Source organism: Gallinula chloropus (genome assembly GCF_964237585.1).
Source record: "Gallinula chloropus genome assembly, chromosome: 1".
NCBI lineage: Eukaryota > Metazoa > Chordata > Aves > Gruiformes > Rallidae > Gallinula > Gallinula chloropus.
In genome coordinates this window covers 192,690,176-192,708,454 of record NC_140085.1, presented here as the reverse complement: position 1 = coordinate 192,708,454, position 18,279 = coordinate 192,690,176, and the positions used below count along the sequence as shown (strand labels likewise).

The 18,279-nt window shown below is 39.4% G+C and overlaps 1 protein-coding gene across 3 annotated transcripts in view; it reads left to right on the top strand.

The window, feature by feature from the left end:
• The window catches only part of TENM4 (teneurin transmembrane protein 4), a gene marked incomplete at its 3' end in the record, with an annotated part of 366,880 nt that overhangs the window by 146,304 nt on the left and 202,297 nt on the right, over positions 1-18,279 (top strand). For all 3 annotated transcript variants that reach the window (XM_084264045.1, XM_084264044.1, XM_084264043.1), the window contains 3 exons: positions 617-869; positions 6,068-6,166; positions 8,272-8,507. In XM_084264045.1, coding sequence (XP_084120171.1) covers positions 617-869; positions 6,068-6,166; positions 8,272-8,507 — 588 coding nt within the window. The remainder of the gene's footprint in view (positions 1-616; positions 870-6,067; positions 6,167-8,271; positions 8,508-18,279) is intronic.

The following is an 18,279-nucleotide window of genomic DNA, read 5'->3' as shown; positions in this document are numbered from 1 at the left end:
CATCTTTCTTCACTGTATGTTGTTTCATTTTCCTGACACCTCAGTTTTTATGCCACATCATACATTTTTTACTTGGTTTGAGTACATCTCTAACAATACAGACTATTGGATTTTGTTAAATCGTGTAATCCTGACACAGTTTTATGGCTTTCCCTAAACTCAGTCTATGATTAAATGTATTCTCAGTCTTCTTGTTGACCTAACTATTGAAAGTTCTCTGGCAAAACAGGCAGAACAAACTTCACTGGGAGCTGTATATCCATCATAAAATTGCTCTAACGTGTTATCTATCCAGACTGGTTATATTTTTCATGCTTTATCACAAATCAGTGTCACAGATAGATTACAGTTTGCAACCTGCAGTTGTTCATCGGAGTTAACTTGGCTGTCAGGACAGCCTTCTTGCAGTGTTTTAAGCTTTTATAACTTTTCTGCATGAAATCAAACTATTTTTCTAGCTGGCTGGGGGATCAATGCATGTGTCATGGAACAAGGCTATGTTACCCTTTTGGGTTTGATTTAGTTTTCTTACTTTCTAGGAGTGCCTGCACAGAAATTAATGCAGAACAACTCAAATTATGAACTTTAAAAAATATATACTTCATTTCTGTTTTAGATCATCCTCCAAATCTTCAAAATCATTCAAGGCTTAGAACTCCACCACCTCCAATATCACATGCTCACACCCCAAATCAACACCACGCAGCCTCCATCAATTCCCTAAACAGAGGGAACTTCACTCCACGCAGCAACCCTAGCCCAGCTCCTACAGACCACTCTCTTTCTGGAGAACAACCAGCCAGCACTCAAGAGCCAGCCCATGTTCAGGACAACTGGTTACTCAACAGTAACATCCCACTTGAGACTAGGTAGGTTATTTTCTTTAGTATTTTGCAATGTTCTGACTGTGTGTGCTAAGGATGTTCTGGACAATAAATATACATATCTGTATAGCTAGTGGTTCTGTCTGTGAACTGGTGTGTTTGGCTTATATACTTTGAGTTGCGTTTATTATTCCCTGTGTTGTTTTATCTGGCCTAGGAGGAGAGGAAATCGCTCTTCTTTTATAAACTAAAAATTTTGTCTTTAACAGCTGCTCATAGCATTATTTTCCTCATTTAAAATTGGAATCAGGATCATAGATTAAAATGTTCTTGGTTTTCTTTCTTTTATTTTCCTTTAATGTGTTTTCTTCCTATGTGGTAGGATAAATCAATATCCTATTTAAGAAACTGAAATCAGTCAATATATTGAAAACATTTAGCCTTCTAGCTGTGCCTCATCAAGCAGATACTTTTGTAGTACAATATTCAAGAGAGGTTGGTCTTGTTTTACCCAATGACGAGAGGTCAGCTGCTGCATTTTACTATCCTACATCACTTCAGCAAGCATGAAACACTGGATAGCAGGACATCAGTCAATTAATGGTGTTTCCATTTAGCTTTTAAATTCTTTTACACCTATGCATCACATGAAGGGTATGAGAAGGGTGCACTGAGTCATTCTAGTTCAGGTTTATTAAGATCTTATATAAGTTCTAAAAAAGGGAATTGTCAAACTCTCTCAGCCTCAGTCCTCTCATCTGTTGGTGAATTTGACTAGTTCTTGCTGTCCCGCTTGAAAGTCAGTTTTTACATTCTCCAGAGGCTTTGTTTCACCATTTCATTTTCTACTAAAAACCCCACCAGAGATGCTGGAGTCATTAGCCCCTATCTTTCAGTCTGGAGAGAAGTCATCCAGACCTAACATGGTCCACTAACTTAGCTGACTTTTTCCCTCATTTGTCTTACCTTCTCAAGCCAACAAGATTGATTTTAGGCAGCAAAAAGCATATACTAACTGAAAACTGAGCCAGGGGCCAAATCGTGTCACATTGCCTGTGAGAGTTTCACAGAGATCAGTGGTAGCCATGTCGACATCCTGGGACAAAATGCACCCGTTTTTCCCAGCTTCTGCTAAGAAAATGTTTTCCTAAAAATGAGTGCATCTGTCCATCTTTTTGAGAATGAGACATGTCTGCTGGTCCTCTGAAACTTCCAAAACAGACCTCAATATCACATTTTATGGCATTTAGGGATAATTCATTTCTCTGTGACTGCTTGATTAAAAAGCCCCAACTAAGAAGCTGGATCCAAGAGATTAAGACAAAATTATAAACAAGTACAGCGTGTGTGATTTGGCAACAGTTTCAGTAATTATATTGTGCTACTAATTCTTGAGCATATATACTCAAGCATTGAATTTTATGTTGTTTCTTTTGGAAAAAAAAATACATTAAAGAATACATAGTCTTCACTCCTGCAACCCTTTTGTGAATAATCCTCTATAATTCTGGAGGAAGCCTTGTGCCTTTTTCTAAATCAGGCTATGAATTCTTTGAGAAGAAATAATACACTGTTTTAGTAGTGCCAAGATATACTCACATCTGACTGGAGTCTCCCAGAACCTACCACCTTACCAAGGAAAACATCCTTGCTGCTGGATCAGTGGAGAAATGTCAAAGATAAAAAAGCTCTTTGCTGAAAGCATCCTTTCCGAATTTGTCCAATTCTGGTGGCAGTCATGGAGAGAGAGATGGAGAGACAACCCTACCACATCCTAATAAATGCAGGAGTTCATGGACAGAATGATTATCTGGCTAGCCCTGGACTGGTCATGTTAAATTGTTAATTTAGCACATCTGTAAAGACTATCCTCGTTTTTCCTTCATGAAATCATTGTGGATGAGCATTTTTAAGACCTGAAGCAGTTCTATTAGCAAGTTGGGTTGGTCATATTATTGCTGTGTTATAACCTAAGTGGAAGACACAGGTCTACCCACATGAAGAAACCTTTCTGCACATTTTGATCATTTCACTTACATCACAAAGCAGTCACATTTGGAATTAATCCTCAATTTAACCATTTTATTGATTAGGTAGATGAAGGCTGTTACAAGACTGATGTGGCTTTTGACACTCTGGTTGGAATGGCATAATTTTGCCCAACATCCCTTCAAAGAACAAACCTGTTGGAAAAGAAAGTGTAATTTTATACCAAACAGCAGATGAGCCCATTTACAGAGCATGTCAGACTGGCTTTTGTTCCTTTACAAAACAACATTAAGAAAATAAAATGTGTTATAATGGTGTCATAATGCAAAGAGGCTGTGTTGCACAGATGATCAGTAAATCCATGACAAACCTCCACTTTAATAGTTTGCTCTTCTATCCATTCCCTTTCGGGGAATTCTTTAGACAGAAAAGACCAAGTTTCAGAGCTGTTTAACCAACTTGGGTGCCCAATTACCCCTCTTCCATGAAGTCGACCTTCCCCACTGCAGAGATTTTTAGAATGAAAAAAGACCTCCACCTAAGAGAATAAAATGTCCAATATGTAAAAAAAATAAATCCTGGCCAAGAGACATTAATCCAAGAATTAAGGCCTTTGAAGTATAGCAATCGGAGATTATAGTAATCTCATGTCAAAAATGGAATTGTATTTCTGTTGAATATCCGTTTTTTTTTAATCCCATATTAGTCAACAGAGGGAGAAAACATGAAGAAAAAGCTATGTCTTTTAAACAGGGATTGTCACAGGCTGTGAAACGTGCCTACAGTTACAGATTTTTAAGCACGCCAGAATTTGAAGAGGCCTGATTTGGACTACTGTGGGCTCCAGGCAGTATTTGGGACTGGGAATTTAAGATGGTTTGTCACTGCCTGGAAGTTTCCATATTGTAATGCAAAAGGCAAGCAGCAATGTCTAGCACAAGAGCACAACTGACACAAAAACACATACCCTATATCTGAGAAATGCCTATGTTGCAAGAGGAAGAGCCCCTCCTCTTCTCTCCCTTCTTTTCATTAGTTTCCCTTTACTCCCTTTTCTCTGTTTCTCCTTCTTCCTCTTTCTTTTCCTGTCTGCTCCCTTTTTTGTTGCTTTAAAAGCAATATATTATCAAGGTTGTGATGAGAAGATCTTTGCTCAGCACTCACTCCTGACAGGTAAGTCAGTTCCCCCCATATTTATTCCTCACTCTTCCTTCTCTTGTGGCCCCCCTTTCTGTTCCTTGACATTTTGTGGGAGAAAATAATTGCCAACGAGATGGACGTTTAGTTGACAAACGAACCGCTTTCAGGAGACTTCCATTCCCAGGAAATTTCACGTGATACTCACGTAAGGTCGGATTCTGCCACCACAGCTCCTAATGAGAAGGAAGAGTGGTTTGTAACTAAACGGTTATTCACAGGTAATTTCCAAGGGAGCAGACTCTAGCCAGTCATGCGTTAGTCACCTCGGTGACCCAGCGACCTCTCTGTTACGAATACATACATTATAAGATTATATAACCCTCCCCCTCCTCTGTTTTATTGACAACCCACAACTGAAATTCATGGAACCAATTTGACATGGATTTTAACTACTGATGAACTTTATTGATTGGTGTGTTGCTAGATGCCTTGCCTCTTACCCATTAAATGCTCAGTGCATGCACATATGTCGCTTCTTTTTTGCATTGAATTCAACATCCAACCTTTCCTGCATTCCCAGGGAATGTAAGGAAGCCGCAGACACTTGGGGATGAATTGATGCCTCAAGTGCTATGGCACACAGCTCATGCATGTCGATCCACTTTACTCCAAAGCTATGAATAGGAGTCACTTTGCTTTCATTCAGATCAAGGAGTAGATCTGTTCTGTCAAAGCAGCCCAGAGGCCTCCAAAAGCAGCAAGTTGAGTTAAACAAGTGCTGGCATTAGCGGCGGGAAGAGGAGGAAGTGGAAATTAAAATTAAGGTTGGGGACATTTTAGAAGAGACAGTATCAAGGTTTGTATATTGTGACAGGGCTGGTTTCACTTGGTATAGAACATGTTACCTGAATCCAGTTTCTTTGACAGAGGAGTTCTTGTTTGAGTTCACATCATGTCACTTATATCCTGTAAGCGCTTAATCCTGCATAAGTGATAAAATGTCACCGTACTGCTATGTTCCTTTTGCTAGTTATGGCCAGGGAATTTATTCACATTCGGGCTTAGAGTCTGTTTTTGATGCTACAAACAGACGTGGGCAAAATCAGGGCTGCTTTTTTGTTTCAAAAAAGATGAGAAGAATGTTCTTTTGCTAGGTCTTGAGAAAGAAGCCCGAAGGTGAGAAAGACACAGTCTGTTCCCATCTGTGCCTCTGACTTAATTCTTTATGTTCCTGCTATTCTCCTCAAAAAATACGAAACAGTTTAGCATATATAGGTCAAAATGTGACTCATCAAAGTGAATTCCAGGGAGGCCAGATACGGCAAAAAGTCACTATTGTGCACAAAGTTAAAACTAGGCTTTTCCACGTGTGGGCTCCACGTTCCTCACCTATGGTCTGTATTATCTAGATTGTTGCCAATACTCTGCATTGGAATTTGGGTTACAGCACAACCTTTTTCCAGCTTCTATCTGTTTATCACTGAGAGACTTTTATTTGGAATACTTGTATTGAGCAAAACCTGCATTTTGAAACTTCTAAGCAGCAAGTTACTGTTCCACAAATGAAAACAAATTAATCAAATTGGCAATTAAAAAGTTCTCAAATGCAAAACTGAAACGTAAGCAAAGGAGTGACAGATTTTCACTAGAAATCCATGAGGACGTTAGGTGGAACTGTGCTACCAAGGTATTGGCCACAGTGGGGTAGAGATACTGTGCTGTGCCTTTTCAGAGTAAGAACAAGACAGATGCAGGAGTATAGCAAGGTTACAGCTGTGCTGGATTGAAATCTAATCTTCTGAATCCAGCAGTTCAGGAGGTTTCTTGTGTTGCTGGCAATGAATAATGGTAAAAGAACGACATCAACTTTCTTTTATACATGCACATGGGTGTGTGTGCTTATATGTGTATATATGCATATATATAGTGTATATAGAAAGAAGTGAACATTCTTAAAAGCTATATATGTATATGTGTAGCATCTTATACATATAAATATATGGTCCATCATTCTAATTCCATGCACAACTGCACTGTAACCATTGTGGTTTATAAGATCACACTTCATATATGCATGACTCACTGGCTTCATTCATGTTTCCATATGTATGTAGAAACATAGCAAAGCAGACATTCCTAGAGACATTGCAGGACAACCTCATTGAGATGGACATTCTCACCTCCTCCCGACATGACGGTGCTTACAATGATGGGTATGTGACACTTACGTGGTCTTCCTGTTTACTGTACAGTCGTTATGATCCTTGCATGAAAGCATTTGGTCATATCAATGATGTTTAAGGGCAACACCATTGCTGGCCTCTTCCAAGATGGCTTTAAAAATATGAGGTTCTGGAGCTTGGAGCACTGTGTCCTGTACATATTAATGGCAGACTCATTAATATGCTAGTGAGCCACAGCATGCCATTTGCTTTTTTCCCCTCGCTGTTTTGAAAGTAATTTCATTAGTGAGAAGTACCTACAGCAATTTTGAGTCCCATATAAACTAAGATTAATTTTATTTTTATAAAGATCTTAAACCAGTATCATAGCAGCAGCCTGATATTTCATCGCTAAGTTGGTGTTCTCTACGTACCTTACAAGTGCCTACTGGTATTACATGTAAACCAAGCCTTTGATTTTGACTTTACTATCTGTTCTGTCATTTTTACCTAACTTTTTATCACTTAACTTTAAAGTCATAAACAGCTTTTAATTTGACATTTAGTGCCAAAAATGTCGACCTTCTGTTGGCGTTTTCTGATTTGGTAGCCATTAGTAACTGAAGATTTATTTGGTGTACTTGGACACTGCTGATCCCTCTTTGCTGAGAACAGGTATCTCTCTTTATAAACAAATAATTTCTGAAACACAGAAGAGTATCTGAATCCTTGTAAAAATGAATGTTTTGATGTAGGACATTAGTAGAAATAATGAATCTTTTTCTAATGCTCCACAGTCCTGCTTAGAGTACCAATAAAACCATGGCTGTAACAGTACCAACACCTATTTTTGAGAGTTATGTGTTACTTTACACTGCACGACTAAGTGGCTTTTCTGCATGTTGATGTTTGTGCATGTGACACTTCCCCCTGTGACTGCACAAGTGACTTCAAGGGGCAAATAGAGTCAGGTCTTCATCTGGTGCAATCCGCTGGCTTGACGGACTCCCATGGACCCATGCTGAATGCATTTATGCTGGCTGCAAATCCGTCCCTGAAAACCATGGCAGAAGGTGCAGACTGCACTGAGGATGTCTCTTAGTCCTCACAAGCTGCATTTTTCTTTTACATCAGCATGGTGATAGATGAGTCAGATCTGTTTCCCAAGCTTCATTTCAGGCATTCAAATGCCTTCTACTTCATGTTGTCCCATCAGAACTAGGTTTTTTGTTTAGGATTCCCATGGAGAGAACTCCCTTCAGGACATTTCATTTCAGGAACTCACAGTCTGCAGTGGGTTCATTTTTGCACAGACTTTCATCAGTCTCACACAAGGTCCTCACAGGCTGGCTCTCAGGCTGCATTTGTACTTACAGGCAAAATACAGTGCCTCCCAACATGTCACTGGACAGGGAACACCATTGTCTTTGACAGTAATTCACACTTTTTATACATGGGCATCAAAGTAAGGTGCTGTGGACTGCTTTCTGGAAGCAGGTGCCTCTCCTGACTTGTGCTGCAGAGAACCTGGATTCTGGGCTTTGATGCTTTTACCATGCCACTGTCCAGTGTATAAATGTGCTGGGCAGGGATAGTGTGAACATTCCCCTCCGTGACAATTTGGGTGCTATGGAATGGCTTAAGCTCTCTTCCCCCATCTGTACTCACCAATGTCATGCAAAAAAAAACCCAACGCTCTCATGCAGTGATCAGTGAATTGGTAAACACCCTCCTCTTTAATCCAACCCACTCTCCTCTTAAGTCTCCACAGGGTATTTCTGTGGGAGCGTGAGCAGGCCCCCAGTGCTGCCCGTGCCACCAGTCTGTTGTAGCTGTGCTTGGGGTATTCATCTCACTCTAATGCCAGCTCTTCCACAGAGGCGACTCCTGCTCTTGAAGAGCTCTTGAAGAGTTCTCTGTGGCATTGTTGGCACTGTGAATTTTTTGTTTGTTTGTTTTGTTTTGTTTTCCTTTACTCTGTGTGACTTGCCTATGATTTTTATTCTTCTCTTTCGTGCATGCCATCCATGTTCATAGCCAGCATTGTGTGGAGCTGCCTTCCTCGTCGTGGCAGCAGTCACCATCCTCCTACTCCACATCTCCCTTGGCTTCCATCTCTGTGAGGAGTCACTTGTTGTTGGTCTTTCTTCCCTCAGGCACTTCCTGTTCAAACCTGGAGGCACTTCTCCCCTTTTTTGTACAACATCGCCAGGATATCCCTTGACGTCCAGCACTGTGTACTCACCTCCCCCTAGGCCCCTTCCCAGAAGTACCTTCTCTAGGCCTGCCTTTAACCTGAAGAAGCCCTATAAGTACTGTAACTGGAAATGTGCTGCTCTGAGTGCCATTGTCATCTCAGTCACGCTGGTCATCCTGCTGGCGTATTTCATAGGTAAGCACATGTCTGATCGTTTTCTCTTTTCCTTTCTGCTTTATTTCATTTCTCTCAAAAACTCAACTGTAATGATAACTGTCAAGAACGTTGTTCAAAGTGATGGGGAAATAAGGCTTCTGTTGATTTCAATGTTGTTGCAATGCTATGCTAGGGAGCGTAACACATCATGGAGCCAGAAGACCTTAGTAAAACATGAGTCATATGTTGTGCTCTCTTCAGTGGTGTGCACTGTGCACATTCTGAAGAGGAAAGTAGACCTGGAATGAGGTAAACCCACCAGGTTTTCTCAGAGCAGCCCCTTAAGAGCCAGTGAGGTCCATGGCACAATTGCTGTTGCATTCAGGTCCGTGGGAATTCTCAGCCATTGACTTTGACCGGAGCAGGACCACAGCCAAGATCCTGACATGCAAAAATGTGGTTTTGTTCTATCTTTTGGTGGCAAACCTCACCATCCAACCAATGATATTGACATTTACTGGGTTAGCTGGAGCATGGGGAAGAACTGAGTTCAAACTGTGGTCCAACAGGGCCTTCCTGGAGTAGGGAAGCTGGGGAAATTTGCAACTTGGGAGAAGCAGCAGTGGATTTTTCTTGCACTGTGAATGATCTGAATTTCTTTGGTTTGTAAGACTTGTCATTATTCATTGCAAAAAAAGCATTCTTGGTGTTTGTTGAAAAGGTAATTGAAATGTTAGAAGTGAAAATTATATTTTTCAGTCTGTAAAGTCGGGCTGTTACCATTACTTTTTCTTCGCTTAAGTATGATATTTGTGTTATAAATGTCTTACAAAGGTCCATTCCCAGGCTTCTATTTTAAACTGTCAGCGGTGCAAACTCTGGTTGTCAGACTCTTGCAGATGTGATCATAGGTAAAAAAAAAAAAAGCCCATATCTCATGGCACAAATGAGTCTTTTTGATTTCGCTGTGACTTCCTGTACACTAATGATCTATAAAAGGTTGTGGTTAGAATTACAAATCTTAGCCTGGATCGAAAGATTTTTGCTTTCATTTCACAAGAGTATAATTAGCACTGCCACAAAGGATTGCTTTTACTGTGTTCCTTTTATGTACATTTCTTTAATGACTGATACTTTTTTAGTTCTGCCTTGCATCATACCCTGGTCACTTTTATGCCTCCTGTAAGAGGAGCAGGAATGATTAATTAACAGACATTAAATCAGCAACAGTTTGATGAAATATGCAGTCAATTTTCATCATTTGCTATGTACATTTGGGCTTGCCTTTCTCATTTGTCTGGTATTGTCCTTATGCCCCAACCATGATTCCTTTGGACATTATCTCAGTGTGTCAGAGAAGTATCATTATACCTCAGAGCAGCGGTGCCTGTTAATTCTGAGGGCGGTGGTGCGTACTGTTTGATAGATTGAGAAGTGTTTGGTTTGCACTTGGTTTTCTCCAACACAAACCCTGTTTTTGGAGTTCTGAAAAGATCAGGCTCCTGTTTAAGATCACAGTTAATGTGATTAAAAGGTAGGTCCTTCAGGTGTTCTCCCATCCTTTATTTTTTCCTCATTCAGATGAATTCGGTGGCATTTGGCAGGCGCCACAAATGGCTGGCAAGGTGCCAGAAATGCTGATCAGGTTGAACTGCTGTAATTATGGGTCATAATTACAAATTTCTAAAGGAACTATCAATTATTAAAAATCAAATTCGATGGTTCAGTTCAGCATAAACATATTTAGCAAAGATTGTCTCTACCAGACACAGTGTTCTAATCAACAAGCAAAAAGGCAGATATTTAATTAGATTTTGATGAAAAATTGTGTTTAATTTCAAGTATAATCAATTATTAATTACTGTAATGAGTGACTCTGGCAGGGTTTACTAATTAACTCATTTAAAAATTATGAATAACCTTTTCATTTGTAATTATTTTCTACATCCTGTCAAGTTGCAGACAAGAATTGTATCACCTAACCCAAAAGAAAAAAAAAAAAGAAAAAAAAGAATCAGGGAGTCAAAATGTTTGTACTTGCACTAAGTTAATCTGAGGCATTTTGTATTTTGGTAAAAATTACACAGTTCTTCACAGGAATTTGTTCATTCTTTTAAATAACCTGGTGTGTTTGCAAAACAAAGTACTGTTTTCCCTCCAGTTTGGGTTGGGTTTCCCTCCCTCACCCCATAATGAGATAGCTGTGTTTCCTTACAGATACCTTTCCTCATTTAAGCAGTATCTTACTTTTTTTTGATGCCATGAGGTCTGAGTGGTTAGGTATAACTTAATCATGAGTAAGATTAATCTGTATAACAGTTCATGAGTGTTGGGAACTTGGCCCCTTTCCACCTATTCTTGTTAGTTAAAACAACCATAGAAATTATCTCTTTTAATGACCGTGTTCATCCTCCAGAGCAAACTGAGGTCACTGGAAAGACTTCCATGTAAGTGAATGGGTCCCACAACAGTGGAATGACATTTACTCTATTTTTTTGTACACTGATCATTTAATGGAAATACTTCGGAGTAATGTCTAGGGCTTTGGGCTGCTCTTCGGAGCATCCAGCACATCCGAGTCACCTGCTTAGATAGTAAAAAACTATCCATCGCAGGCCTTACCGAACTGTACGAGTCTATGGAGCAAGAGACATTAAAAGATCCACAAGGGACTCTGCTGTTGGCAATAATTTTCCCATGATAGGTGACCTTCTGAAGCAGGCAGAGGTGTATGGAAACATAGAGGCATTGGGTCATTTCTGAAGTTCCTTGCTGAAACCAGCTCAGTTCTGAAATTCATCTGAAGCCCTTGCTAAATCATTTGTTTAAGGCTAAAAGTCAGAGCTTCCATTATTTCGTGAAAGTCTTTATGGTATTTAATAGTCTGAAGTTCATTTGTCTTGCTGGGCTTTTTCAAAGAAGAGGAAAGGAGACATAAATAGAAGTCCATGGAAGCCGAACGGCTGGTATCATGCGTCAACACTGTGATCAAGCAGAAGGTTTTACAGGTCTGAGTCACTGGTCTGGAGAGATAATGGCAGACAAAATATAACAGGGTGCATTAAGCACCAGCAGCTGGCTTTCATTTGAATTAACTGGCTTTGATTGACTTGCTGCCACCTTTTCAAATATTCAGAGGCACACTAAGGCAGTGGCGACAATGCACATCAAAGTTTTGCATACACACAGCTTATGCAAATCTCAGGAGCTCTGCAGAAGCTTGTCTTGTGGGGTGAGAACACCAAAGAGAACAGCAGTGGCAGATCGGGGCTGTAACATTAAAATGGCAGGATCGGTAGGTACTGCAGGAACCACTGAAACGAAAGGTCTCTTTAAGCAGCTTGTAACTGACCTGCAAATTTGCTGTTCCAGGAGATTGTGAAGAGACATCACTTCAAAATTAAATTTCCCATTTTAGGGTTGCTCATTCAATTGACAGCTATACAAGGAATATTTTCATGGCTTTTTCTGGGATATGATGGGGTCTGTATGCCGTGGAGCTCTGCCTCGGAGGGCTAATTTCTAGCAAGATTCTTGTGGCAGAGATAATACCATGAGGTATGTTGCTGTCCAAATACTTTGCTAGCAAAGTTTCTGTACCTGATAGATGCCACGCCTGCTAGCACAGCACTGTAAAGAATCTCTGATGTTTCTGCACTGCTTGGGAGGAAGATTTCTGGGTTGGAAACAGAAAAGACCTCTTTGATTGTCCAGATCTCCATGCCCAGCAGCTGTTTGGCTAGATCTGCGGAACAGTTTCTAAATGAATTAGTGATGGAGAATAGTTTCTTCAGAAACAGAAGGTATTATCCTCTGCCTGATGTAGATTCCAGACTAGATGGAAGTACAATTTGATGTAGTTAGGCACTTGCAATTTTCCTATACTTAAGCATGTATTGTGGTTGCATTGCAGGAACAGCAAGAAAAGATGGGCATTTGATTTAGATTAAAGTTAGGGATGGAAAACATATTATGAAGCCAAACCAGTCATTCATTTGATTGGAGTCAGAGCTCTCTACTTTTCAGCTCTGTGTTCCTTTGAACTCGGTACAGATGCAGTTTCCCTTAAAGAACAGTGTCGCTTGCTACAGGCAAAATGCTTTGACAGTAAAACTGGGCTAGGCCTATGATGTGTTTATAAGGTGTCTTTCTTTTTATTTTCTAAAACTCACCCTGAAAGCTCACGTTAGCTCAGTTTGTCCATGATTCTTTGATGCTATGTAATAAACCCAATTTAAAACACCTCTCCAAAGCTCTTAGCTATCGAACTAGTTACCTCTGGATTTATAGCACACCAATTACCATTGTGTTTACCTCTCACTTGAGATCAACAGGAAAAATTGGTAATGTTAAATTATTAAACTTGAGCGATATCTATTAATCCAATGTTTACACCTTGATATTGCAGGTTTTATGCAAGTTAAAATATAAATCAATTTATTACCATGCCAACAAGTTGCTTTCATTTTCTGCTTTAATGTTTCTTTTCTGACCCCAGATCAAATTCTGTTTTGCTACAGTTACCATTTGTTCTTTTGATTTACAGGGATCTTTCAAAGTTTTCTGTTTCCATCTTAGATAAATCGCAGAAACAGTACCTAAACAACCTCCTCTTGAAAAGCCTTTGTGTTATGAAGTTAGTGTGGTACTTAAAGAGCAGCGAGAGGCAAACACAATATTCTGGTTACTTCTCTTGCACATGCTCCTCTTAAACTGGAGCAACTCCAGTTTTAGCCTGTAGAAGAGGAGGCTGAGGGGAGATCTTATCACTGTCTACAATTACCTGAAAGGAGGTTGTAGATAGGTGGGTCCCTTTACCCAAGCAACTGGTGACAGGATGAGGGGGAATGGACTTAAGCTGCACCAGGGTAGGTTCAGATTCAACATTAGGAAAATGTTCTTCACTGAAAGCGTTATCAGGCACTGGAACAGGCTGCTCAGGGAGGCAGTTGAGTCACTGACCCTGGATGTATTTAAAAGATGGGTAGATGAGGTGCTGAGGGATATGGTTTAGTAGAGGATGGCTATGGTTGGACTCCATCATCACTAAAGGTCTTTTCCAACCTAGTGATTCTGTGTCATTCTGTAAGTCTGTTTACTTCAGCACTCAAAGAAATGCAGTCAGAGTCAATGTCATTGGTCCCAGTGTCTACAATGAGAGCTGGACCAACCCTGGAAAAGTCTGCACATATTTATATGTTCCTGTTTCTGGAGATTGACCTGACTAAAGACAGAAAATACATCAGGAAGTACAAGTGATTGAACTGCAGCTTTAAAATAAAGGTGATAAAGGTACAAGATCCCACTTTAAAGCTATTTTTGTGAAGATCAGTTCATTTAGATGGGTGTTAAAAAAACTCACCATAGAAACTCCATTAAAGAACATTCACTGTTTTGATCTAAATAGGATCTGTAACCCGACATTGAAAATGTTGGAATGAGAGAAATATAAGGTGCTGTATACACTATTGAAAGAGAGACACAGCCAAAAGATACTGGTGGAAAAGGATAGTAGAAGATAATATAAACCCGGTGATTTTGTAAGAGTTGCCTTATCTGGGCAAACTGGAAAGCATTAAAATTTAGGTATTCCTTTTGATGGCAATATGTCCTGATACACAGTGGCCAAATTTGTGCTTTGCAGAGCGGTTAACACTTCTTAAGTGTCTACACTGATAGCAAGCCTGATCAAGTGCTGCATCTTTCAGGATATAAGTCAGTGTTTATTTGAAATGAGAAGAAGTAGGAAGGTTCCCATAATTGTCATCTCTGTTCTTAATTCGCAATGTGAAAGGCCATAAGTATTAAGAGATCATGTAGGCTGACCTCTTAGGACACTGAGGGTGAATAAACTCCAGCCACTTTGCCTGCCATTTTTGCCTAGGTAAGTCATGTGCCTGCTTCAGTTTACCTCTTCACAGTTTATACATGTAAGGATCTCATTCGTTCTTTTTGGCTATAGAAATCACATTAGGATTTTGTTATACAGCATCTTCTTGTGTCCCAAAGTAATTTTCAGTTACCGGTGTCCCGTTTTACAGACACAACCTGGCATCCATTATCCCAAATGTATAGGCTGCCCTTGGAAACATTTCATTTTGGACCTTAAGCACATTTTGTTTGAATCATTCAAATTTAGGAGCTGTCCAGCTCTTCCATTTATCTGTCCTGTCCTCATAGCTCTATTTGTCACTTGAATAGTCTTTGAGTCATCTGCATGTTTAGTCACCCATGGGTGTATATTTACTTATATAAGATTGAAGTAAATGTTGGATAATTTCAGGTTGACTATCAGTTGTTGGATTTCACAAGAAATTTTAACATATGGTGGTTTTTCACCAGCGATGATGATTTTAAGCTCTTTCGGTTAATTTTTAAGCACACATAGCTTACAATGTCCAAAAAGCATACAATGCTTTTTACCATTGAAAAACACTTGTTCCTTTAATCATAAGTCATGCCAAATTAAATCAAGGTCTTTACTAAATTGTAATCTTGTCAAAAAATTAGTAACCACTTCTTTTTTATTTAAGATCTATTTTTCAGAACAGCAATAGGGTTGGCCTGAGTTACCATACATTAGCTTGCTTTATTCCTCATCAATTGAATGCTATGTTGTTTTCCATTATTTTGTCTGTAATAGATGTCAGGCTACCCAATCTAAGTGACTTGCATCCCCTTCTTTTCCCTCCTTAAATATTTGCACAGCATTAACCCTGTTCTAATCTCTCAGTAGCTGGTTCAGTATTAATCAGTGAGTCAGATTCCTTTTCTGGTAGCTTGTTTGATTTACGGGGTACAAGTTAAATGAGCCTGCAGATTTAAAAATGTTTGTCCTTGAATAGATGCAGTTTAATATAATTCTTGGTTATTAATGGACTGGAAAAAAACTTATTTCCTGCAAAATAATTGCATTATCCTAGTTATTTTCAAAAACCAGAACAAAAATTCTTACTGAACACTTTAGCCTTTACTATAACGTTATTAACAATTTCCCCATCTCCATCAAGTAAATAGCTACATTGTTGCTCAGTTTACTAGGTTTCCATACAGTTTAAAAATGTTCTATTGTTCTTTGTTTTATTCAAGCCATGTATTTTTTTCTTCATATCCTCAGCTTCCTTTATCAACTCTCTGCATGGTCTGAGATTTATATAGGTTACTCTCTGTTTCCCTATTGTTCTGAGGTTTTATATATTACTTTTTTATTTCTGCTCATTGTTTTATTTTGACACTGAACGAAGAGGTCATTTTGTCACAGTCTGGTCCTCTTTCATCATTGTGAGATCACTGCAAGGATGACTTGTGTTTAGAAGCAGATTACCAGTATGACCAATTCTTTAGCTGGTGGAAAGCAGGTTGAGGCTGCACATCCAGAGGGCTCCATGCGATCTTGGAATTTGGATCAGTGCACCATGAAACCACATATCAGTCACATAACATCACAACTATCCCTTTAGATGCCTGATCCTTTCTTAAATTTAAGAAGAGGGTGAGTTTAATTCCATCTGTTTTTATTAAATGGTAAGACATGGGCTCTCAGCTTTTATAAGTTTTATCAGTTGCTTTTAGTGAGTTTTTATAGTTCCTATAAGCCCCTGGGAATAAAAACCCCAAACCAAAACCCACAACAAAACCCAGCATGCTGACACCCAAAGTGCTGGCCTTGCCTTTATGGCAGTGGCACAGACGTGCTGCTATAATCTTCATTTCACAGCTTAGATTGACCTTTGCACACAGGCACTAGAAAGGAATCAATTTTGCAGATCTTAATATCTACTGGAAGGAGTTCTCCTCAAGTCCATGCTTTTATTTCATACTAATTACTGTGAAATAACATAATTTAATTGCAGTTAAGTGGAGACAGAAAGAAATGTTTTCTGTAATGAGCTTCCTTTCAGTGTTTTTAAATACCATGCATTTTTGTGGATAACTAGTCATAAGAGTAAGCTCAGTTAGGGATGTCACTGACAGTGAAAAATATTCCTCAGTTATTGTTTAGTGTTTCTCTCACATCCTTTTCCAGCATAAATTAGAAGATGGCTTCAAAGCCTGATTTGCAGCCAGGTCATACATTTTTATTGGGTATGTACAGCGATGCATTCTCTAAGGGTTTGGGTTTTTTTTACCTGTAGTTAAAGTTGAGTTATGTGGTAGATATACATCTTTACAGTGTTAAGTGAAGTGGTATTGTTAAGTATACTACCTAGGTAACATGCTAGATGACCTGTAAAATAAGGACCAAAATGTCCAGTCCACTCCTTCCCTCTGTGACAGGATTTCAACCTCACTCTTTATGATGAAACTTAAAAGCTCCAAAAGGACCACTTACACAGCTTACTGGGAGATACCTGAATCTGATGCTCAATAAATAGATATTTAGAGGGTGTTGAATCTCTATATTTAAGTAAAAGATTAATAAACTTTCTCACCATCCCCAGCTTTTCCTATCTTCTGCTTTATTTGATTTTATCATAACTTAACTTCCCAGCCTGTCCTTACTGCAGTGAGAAGCTTCTGCCTTGAAAGATGGTGAGAAGAGCATATGTTAGCTGTTTTCAAATATGGTAGCATGTAACACAGCAGCAACATTGCACCTTGCTTGCCTACTACAACTGTAGCATCCCTTCATTATGCAAAGCAATGCTTTAAAAAGCAAAGCAGAACAAGGCAGTTAGCAGAGATGATGACTATGCTTACACTAAGCATTTCAAAAGAAACGCTAATTGCACTATCAGAGGAGCAGAATCTTGTTTAATTGTGGCAGAAATGAAAATGAAATCAAGGAACAAAAGGGCTTTCTTTTGGTGGGGAAAAAAAAATCCCGAAAGCTCAATTTAATGATTTTGCACACAGCATTAATCCAAGTGGTCAGTGCTCATTTATTTATGTTAGTGTAAACTGTGTAGTCATCATGGCTTATGGGCTACTTCAGGTTGTGAAATATGTACGTAGGACCATTCTGGACTTCCAACTGGTCAAAAATGGGTGAATTTCTATACTGTTAAACTCTTATGGATGGTCACATCCAAACTGTCTATCGAGAATAATCTCTGGTCCTTGCTAGCTGAACTGGGTAGAGGACTTCAGTAGACATAGGCTGACCATAACCGAAATCATGGTAGAGTCCCTTCTAACAAACAGATGGTATAGACTATCCAGTTCCATTGCTTGCTACTGTTTAATTCACTACTAAATAAGTAGTCTTTGAGGATGAAGGGACAAGGCAGTGTACTCTGTCCCTGAGCAAGCACATTGGTATATTAGTATTTAACGTGGAGCTAACAGGGAACCATGACAGCTCTTTCCTATTAGGAGAAACAAAACACTAGCATGTTCTTTATCTTTTCCCTGATCCACCCAGAGTTGGCTGCCACAAAACCAGAAAATCTGAGTTCACACATGCTCGGTAGGGACCTATTTAGAGTGTAGTAGCAAAATTGTCCGCGCTGAGTGTATTCCTTCCCTTTCCAACCCCCTCCTACCGCTACCAACCAGGCTGCACATATGGCATCCCTAGAAAGCAATTGAACATGCTACAATGCTGGAGTTGCCAGGGTTGAGTGGCAATTTCTGTGCAATTGTTCTGCTCAGCATCGGGCTGGTGGAAAAAAAATAGCCTGTGATGAGGGAATTAAAGGCTATTACAGAGTACATATGCATACAGGGGCTGATCTAAAATCACACAAGCAATCTTAATTTTGTTCTTTGCTCACTTTTGAGTGCTTGACTTGGCGAACTTTGAGTTCCTTTAGCAAATGCTTTTTTTAGGTGTAATTAAATATAAAGATGTCTGTGGGCCTTTTAAGAG